The sequence below is a fragment of the Chenopodium album genome, chromosome 20 (assembly GCF_948465745.1).
Source record: "Chenopodium album chromosome 20, dcCheAlbu1.1, whole genome shotgun sequence".
Classification (NCBI taxonomy): Eukaryota; Viridiplantae; Streptophyta; class Magnoliopsida; order Caryophyllales; family Amaranthaceae; genus Chenopodium; species Chenopodium album.
The window spans coordinates 32,827,658-32,835,757 of NC_137853.1; the positions used below are offsets into that span (position 1 = coordinate 32,827,658).

General features: G+C 34.5%; 1 protein-coding gene across 2 annotated transcripts; it reads left to right on the forward strand.

Annotated features, from left to right (window-relative positions):
* The first annotated feature begins 389 nt into the window (after positions 1-389).
* On the forward strand, positions 390-6,446 carry LOC145597618 (uncharacterized). Of its 2 annotated transcripts, none has more exons than XM_081653827.1 (7): positions 390-837; positions 1,965-2,108; positions 2,328-2,683; positions 4,335-5,079; positions 5,160-5,256; positions 5,354-5,408; positions 5,933-6,446. In XM_081653827.1, exons 1-7 carry the CDS (start codon positions 522-524, stop codon positions 5,990-5,992), a joined length of 1,773 nt encoding a protein of 590 aa, XP_081509953.1. In that variant the 5' UTR covers positions 390-521; the 3' UTR covers positions 5,993-6,446. The 2 variants fall into 2 exon arrangements, with proteins under 2 accessions (XP_081509953.1, XP_081509954.1); XM_081653828.1 differs by lacking the exon at positions 390-837 and adding an exon at positions 1,458-1,591.
* Positions 6,447-8,100: the final 1,654 nt, after the last annotated feature.

Consider the following 8,100-nt stretch of genomic DNA (forward strand, 5'->3'; position numbering starts at 1 on the left):
GACAAACAAATCAATTCCAAACCTATCCCAAAACCAAAATCAGAGGGCTTGTTTGACATCATTTTTGGTTTTCAGTTTTCTGTTTTTTAGAAAATTAAAAACCAAAAACAGGAAAAAAAAAAAGGTGTTTTTACTTTTCTATTGCCAGTTTTCAAAATTATCATGATTTTAATAAGTCTAACTAATTTTTGATTCATTATGTAATATATATAATATACTTTTAAAAAACAAAAAACCAAAAACAGAAAACCACAGCGATGCCAAAAGAACCAAAAAAAATCAACTCAACTCAACAATACAAAGTAAAACATTAAAGTTTATCTTCCTTTCCTTACCTTGTACTCATTCACAATATCACACAAAGCATTTTAATTTCTTCTTCTTCTTCTTTAATTTCTTCTTCTTCTTAAATCCGCCAAGTTGGTTTCACATTCAATCCCGCAACCCCAACCCAAAACCCTAATTCTTCCGCCACCATCTCCGGCGTCGTCGCCGCCGACGACTCCGGCCTTTCTCCGGTGATGATCCCTCCTCCGCCGATCCCCTCCGACACTTCCGCCGCCGCCGCCGTCGCATCCACTTCTCTTCCTGTTCCTGTCCCCGCCCACTCCGCCGCCGCTGCCGCCGCCACTGTCTCCGCCGCTCGCCGAGTTTACGACGATTCTCACTCCTACCTCGCCGCTTCTTCGCCGGAGTCAACTCAGCCTGATTTTTCCGACGATTGGGTTCCGAGTAGTTCCGGGAAGTATAGTCTTGGTTTTGATATGTCTGGTGTTAATTCTCCTGTTGCTGATCAACAATCTGTTCACGATCCTGATTTTACTGTGATTAATCATGGTTAGTAATTTTGTAGTTTTTAGCTTTATTCTGAGTCCAATTTTTTGTATCTTTTTAGGTTTTTGAATTGAATTGATTTAAGGATTTATTTCTTGTTCTGTATACTTTTGAAATTATTGTGAACTTAACATGGTGACTAGAACTGCTCTATCGGACCGGAACCTCGCACGAGTCAACCGGGCTTATATATATATATATATATATATATATATATATATATATATATATATTAATTTGAAAATACCATTTTGTTGATGAATTGAAGAAAAAGGATCAAAATTGGATGATAGTGTAATACTGTAATGGGGGAGAATTACAATTTATATGATGATATTGTAATGTGGGAAAATTACAATATCATATGATTGATTTTTGTAATTTATATTTATGGGGCAATGGTATAAATGCTTTTGGGGCTGTCATATTCGAATTTGTTTTTAAGATATGATAACATTTTCTGCAATCTGACGCTTTTTTGGAGCAGAATTGGGGAATTTTATTATCTTGATTACAAGCGGTGTGTAGTTGCGTAGTCTTTTTAGGTTTGATTCGTGATAAGAAGATTCTTGGGATAGTGTAAGACTGTAAGCTTTTATTTTTCTAATCTTGCTTTTCGATTTCGGAGTTTAAGTTTATTGTAAGAAGAGCTCCTTCGTACAAAGATTTAGTTCATGATCTGAGCTAAGTCGTTGCATTTCAACCATTGTGATCTCGCTCTTGTGTTTTGGTAGCGGAATGAATCGAGTTGAAGCCAGTAATTACCTTTCTTATTCTGATTCCTTGTATTTATTTGCATTCATAGTTATCAGTCACTGTATTTGTTTGTTGGTTGGCTGGCAGCATCAATGTGTTGAAATTGATTTGTATGTGAACTTAAGTTGAAATTAGCTATGCATTAAGAATAAAAGCTTGTTTACTTTGAGTAGTGAAGGTGTAGATGTTAATATATGCATTTTGTAGCCTTTAATTTGTGTGAGTTTTTAAATGTTCCTTTTCTTTTCCTTCTGACATTGCAATGCATTCATAGAATCATTTTACTTTTATATTAGATTGCCTTCAGTAAGTATCTCTTTTTATATTTGAACATGATCTATGTTGCAGTTTTTTTAATGAAACCAATGATGCAGAGAAGGGAGGAAACATATCAGAAGTGCAAGTGTCTCACCATGAAGACAAGAAGGTGACCTCCAAACCGTTGAAGGATAAAACTAGCAAAGCTGAAAGGCGCGCTTTACAGGAGGCTCAGAGAGCTGCCAAATCTACTAAAAAAGGTTCAGGCTTTTTCATTCATTATTGTGCGTGTGTGTATGAGAAGGGGGGAGGGGGTTTTATTTGTTTGAACTTTTGTTTGATTGCAAATATTGCGCTTAGTGCTTATAATTTTTAGTTTTTGGAATATTTTTGGATACTTGCTTTTGAATACTGTGTATACATGACCATTTAACAAGACATTGATTGATTTAACCAAGTGATGGGTGTGATTATTGCAGCTGCGGCTTCTGGAGTGGCAACTTCTGTCACTGAAAAGCCAACCAAAGCATCTAAGCAGCATCCACAGAAAAAAGATGTTCCTTTGGTAACATCCTCAGTGTCAGTATCTGAAATGAAAGGAGGCGATCGGCCACCGGAGAAAGACAAGAAGAAGGATATTCCCCATCCTCGGATGCAGTATGATGACAAGAGCAGAGTGGAAAAGGCTAAAAAGCGCTCTGTTATTGACAAACCTGAAGCTAGAAACAGAGTGGAGCTATTTCAGCATTTGCCTCAGTATGAACGTGGAAATCAGCTCCGTGACCTCGAGTCAAAGTTTTTCAATCTTGATTCAGTTCATCCTGCTGTGTATAAGGTACATTAAGTTACCAGCTTTTTTGATCAATTTGATTTTTGTTTTTTATCAGCATTGAAGAAAATGGTACATTTTCATGTGTTAGTTGATAATTAAAAAGTTCAAAAAGTTTGATGAGCCGACCAATACTAAACTACCCATAATACCCCTCCCCTAAGTCAGTTCATAACTTAAAGTCAATGGTAAAAAACTAAAAACTACCACAGCTATGATACAAAGTTAAGATTGTGGTTCCCAAGTCAAGAATGCCTTAAGCTACATACATTCTCTTATCTGATCTGCTTGTGAGTGAGCTTACCTTGGTTTTTAAGTGGGTTTCATAGCCTATTGAAAACTGTTGAAAAATGTGTTTGAATTGAGATATTGTAAAGGAGATCATTAAGAAGCAATATTGAAAGTAACTGATAGTTTGTTTTAATGGTGCTGTGAATTGTGAAATCACCAGTGCAACCCTAAAATAAGAAAGAGAAGCAACAATTCTGAATTTTTACATCCCTCCTCATTTTTACTGTTGGCCTGCTTACATGGATTTCTCACTCTATATTTGAATCCATCATATTCACTGAGTGTCTGTAATCCACTTCTTGGGCAAGCCAATGCATAATTAATTTTTGGACGGCATCTAGACTCCTTCCTTATTTTGCCCTTATCAAGGCACTTATTATGGGTAAAACAAATCCAAGGTTTAAAATGATTTGTTTGGTGCACGATCGGAAAAGGACCTACTATGGTGAACCCGATCTTTATGGGGTTAGGTTTAATGTCTTTTTTATCTGTTAATTTTTCAATAATCAATATAAATAATATATTAGGTTTTTTATGAGTTCAGCATTGATATATCAAGTTCTAGGCTCTTTAGATTTTGAGTTATTACCTTAGAAGAATGTGAACAACAAGATGGGAAGTCAAAATAAGTAGGAAAAAAAATGAAAGATTCATTCATGGTATGAACCATTTAGTTAATACATCCAAACCTATTTCTCCTTGATTGAATGGAAATCCATAACATTTTGACCGTCTAAAGTAACAATGAGTCAGAGAACACCATGCATCATTTTAAGTTTCCTAGTATTTTATTGTTTATCAAATTTCATATGGATTTTAAATTATGTAAAAACTAATTTTTGAGCTTAAAGCTACAAGGTTGGCGCACTTGAAACTTAAGCTGTGCTCACACTGCCCTAATCTTTTCAGAGATCATGCCCTTTCCAGCATTTTATTTCATATGAACACATAAGAACATTGATTTCTAGTTTGGCCTTATTGTTACTTGAGCTATCTGGTTATCTGGTGGAGTATTTAGACTTGAACAGTTTTTTGTTGTTGTGCTTGAAATTTGCTGTTTCTTGTTTTTATTATTTTTTTTTAGAAAGAAATTGGTTTATCTGGCAACTAATTGTTCAAAATCCAGAAGCTAACAATAAATAAAAAAAATTGAAAAGTCAATACTGCATAAGACAACCAAGTGTGCCTTTACTTTGTCAGTTTGTTTTCCCACCTTAGCAAGCTAAATGGCAATGTACTTTAGAGTATTTCTCAATCTGAAACCTTAGAGCTTAGAGAAAGAAGAATTCAGTTGATCAAATTCAACCAAATTGTAGTTTAAATATACTTGGTATCTGCTTAAACAACATCCTGCTTTTGATGTCAGGTGGGTTTGCAATATTTGTCGGGCAATATATCTGGAAGTAATGCACGATGTATTGCGATGCTTTATGCTTTTAAAGAAGCCATTGAAGACTACCATACCCCTGCAGATAAAATTCTAACCAGAGATCTAGCGACAAGGATCAGTAGCTATGTGTCATTCCTAAATGAATGCCGCCCCCTCTCTATCAGTATGGGTAATGCAATAAGATACGTAAAGGCCCGCATCGCGAAGTTGCCTTCAAACCTTTCTGAGACAGATACAAAAGCTACATTATCTTCTGATATATATCGTTTTATTAATGAAAAAATTGTAATAGCAGACAAAGTAATTGTGCAACAGGCTGTCACAAAAGTTAGGGACGGTGATGTTCTTCTTACTTATGGTTGTTCTAGTGTTGTTGAAATGGTATTGGTATATGCCCATGAGCTTGGGAAAAAGTTCCGTGTTGTAATAGTTGATTCACGGCCAAAGTTTGAAGGTCAAGGATTGCTTCGAAGACTGGTTGCAAAAGGGTTGAGCTGTACATACACGCATATTAATGCAGTTTCCTATGTCATGCATGAAGTCACAAGAGTTTTCTTAGGTGCCGCTTCCATATTGTCTAACGGAATTGTTTATTCAAGAATTGGAACCGCATGTGTTTCTATGGTTGCTCATTCATTCCACGTTCCTGTTCTTATTTGCTGTGAAGCCTACAAGTTTCACGAAAGGGTCCTACTTGATTCCATATGTACTAATGAACTTGGTAATTCACTTTCCTTTCTTACGAGTTGTGCTCGTAGGGCTCCCAGATTTTTTACCTAATGATGAGTGTGTTCCTTGCAGGTGATCCTGACATTATAGCAAAGGTATCTGGTAGAAAGGATATAAATTATTTGGACGATTGGATGAATAAGAAAAATTTGCAACTCCTAAATTTATTGTGAGTATCATACTTGTATATTTCTTTCTTATTTTGGATATAACATAAACAGTATTGTATTTCTTATACCTAATGACATAAATGATGTCATTTACAGATATGATGCTACTCCCTCAGATTACATATCGTTGATTATCACTGACTATGGCATGGTAAGCTTCTTCTTGTTGGTTGGTAAATTTTTGCTTTTAATACAATTGCCCCACACCTGTTTTGTTACCTATATTCATAATACTCTACCCTTCTTTGAAAATTCGTACTTCGTATCATTTTTCTTGGGACAGCAATGTGGATTGTGCTGTATTGTTCAAGTTTTCCTTTGGATGTTCCTTGTATTCTTTATTATAGCTAGCTTACCTAGCTTTTCTGGATCAACATGCTCTCTATTAAGTAAACATCCTCCATCCTACTTTTTTCCACATTTTTTAACCAAGTAATTCTTCCATATGTTAGTTACAGTATTATGAGGCAATAATTTAGAGAGAGAGGGAGATAGAGAGAGGGGATTGAGAATTGATGGGGGGATGCAGAAGTTAGCTGACGTAGCTACTGCTGTTGAACAATCAATGATTAAACCATTGCCATTTCTTGAGCTTGATGTAAATATGTAAAATTGCAGCCTTTGATACTTTACGTCTATTTCTCAATTTCTGATTACAGTATTTGTTTTATACAGATTCCACCTACGAGCGTGCCAGTAATTGTACGTGAATATGGGAAAGAACACCTATTTTAATGTGCAGATATTGTGTTAAAATACTTGTTGATAACAAGGCTAACTATTGCAAAGGTGTTAGGTTTGGATCTCATATTTAATATAGTAAATTTGATCCCAGTATACAAGTGAAGGCTCATTTCATGTTACTGATGAACTTCTGCACCAAGCAGTTTTGATCCCAGCATTCTTTGACAGGAATTAGTTGTCTATGTATTATTTTGAACGTTGTTTAGAATGATTAAGCCAACTAGAATAATAAATTTACAATTTAGTATGATTTTTTTTTTTTTAAAAATTTTTAATTTTACACTTACAGTAGGTGTGATATGAGGTGTAAGTCATATATATACCAGTAGCTTAATCTCTGTTCAAGTTTGATTCCTTATTATTAATTATTATTTTATTATGACAGTGTGAATTTACGTTTCTAATTATAGTTATTAATGAGTATTATTTTATTATGACTGTGTGATATGAGTTTTATTATGATCTATCGTGAATGTTTCTAATTTGCTTTCCCGAGTTCTTGTGACTATGAAAATAGATGTTTGATAATGCACAACATATATAAACTGAAGCAAACAAAGAAATAAATAATCATATTAAAAGACGGATAGATAATATAGGGTTTTGGAGGAGAGAGAGAGGACATGGAGAGAAGGAAAGATGAATAATGGACATTTTGTGAAAAACTACCTTATAAAACATTTTTTTTGTGAGAAACTACCTAATAAAAAAAATGTTGTAAGAAACTACCTTATAAAAGGGTAAATGTTGTAAGAGGCTACCCATGGTCAAAAAGTCATCGTTGACTTTCATTTTCCGGCTTTGATCACGTGACGTGCCAATTAAGAAAAAAGGAGGCAAAGGGTGAATTAAAAGCCACGTGATCGGCACGTGATGTGGTCAATGCCGGAAAATGAAAGTCAACAGTGACTTTCCGACCAATGGTAGTCTCTTACAACATTTACCCTTTTATAAGGTAGTTTCTTACAACATTTTTTTTATTAGGTAGTTTCTCGCAAAAAAATTGTTTTATAAGGTAGTTTTTCACAAAATGTCCTTACATAATTTACATATAGTTGTACTAGAATAATGAATAAATCTCTCTTTTGTTTTGAGAAGGATATACCTAATAAGGAAATTTTGGAAGTTGGTACCTCAAAAAGGGGGCCGTTGAACTTTGGTACCCTTATAAAATTTATTTTATTTTGGTATCCATCAAACTTTAAAAATATAGTTTTTGGTACTTCCGTCTATGTTCTGTTAAGTTTGACGTTAGTGGGCCCCTTACCAAAGATTTTTTTTTATAAATCCCTCCTTTAAAACAACGAATCTCTTCAGTTTTCCCCACTTTGATTTTTGCTAAAAATCTTGCACTGAATTGACTTAAATTCTTCAACGACATTCTTTTAAAGTTAAGGTTCTAATTTATTGCGAAGGGATTTGGAAGATTTTGGAAGCAATTGCGAAGGTAGTAACAAGCGAAAAAAAAAGTTTGTTATTTTTAATTTTCCATACAATTGCGTAAAATAATGATGAATTGAGTGGAATTTATGTCTAATTGTGGTATTTATATTGTTAATCTGTGGCTTGAACTACCAATTGTGGCTATAATTGAATGATTTTGCCTGTAATTCTAGGCAACCAAAAAAATTAGGGTTCTTCAATTAATTGAATTTAGGGGATTATTGTTGGAGGTTTGTTTATTGAAATTAAAGTTGCATGTTAGTAATATAACTGAAAGTGGGCTTGTTTGTTGTATGTTTGTTGCAAATTATTTGCAGAATGGATGAGAACAAGGTGGTATTTAGATTTAAGTACATGAGTTTAGTTGTTGACATGGAAGTAGAAATAGGTAAAGACAACTTGCAAGATATTGCAATAGAGGTTGAAGACCGACTTCGTGAAATGGATGATCCAGTAGAAGGATCAGTAGACATCTTGTACCCCACATTTCAGTATGTTTATAAAAGCAAATATTGGACGTTAGAAGATGATGGTGATGTGTTCAAAATGATTAGGAGGTTGGGAAATAAGGACATGTATACCATTCATGTTGGTACCACTGATGATCCTGGTTTCTTGGCTGATTGTATTTTGGAGTATAGATGAAACAAAGTGGG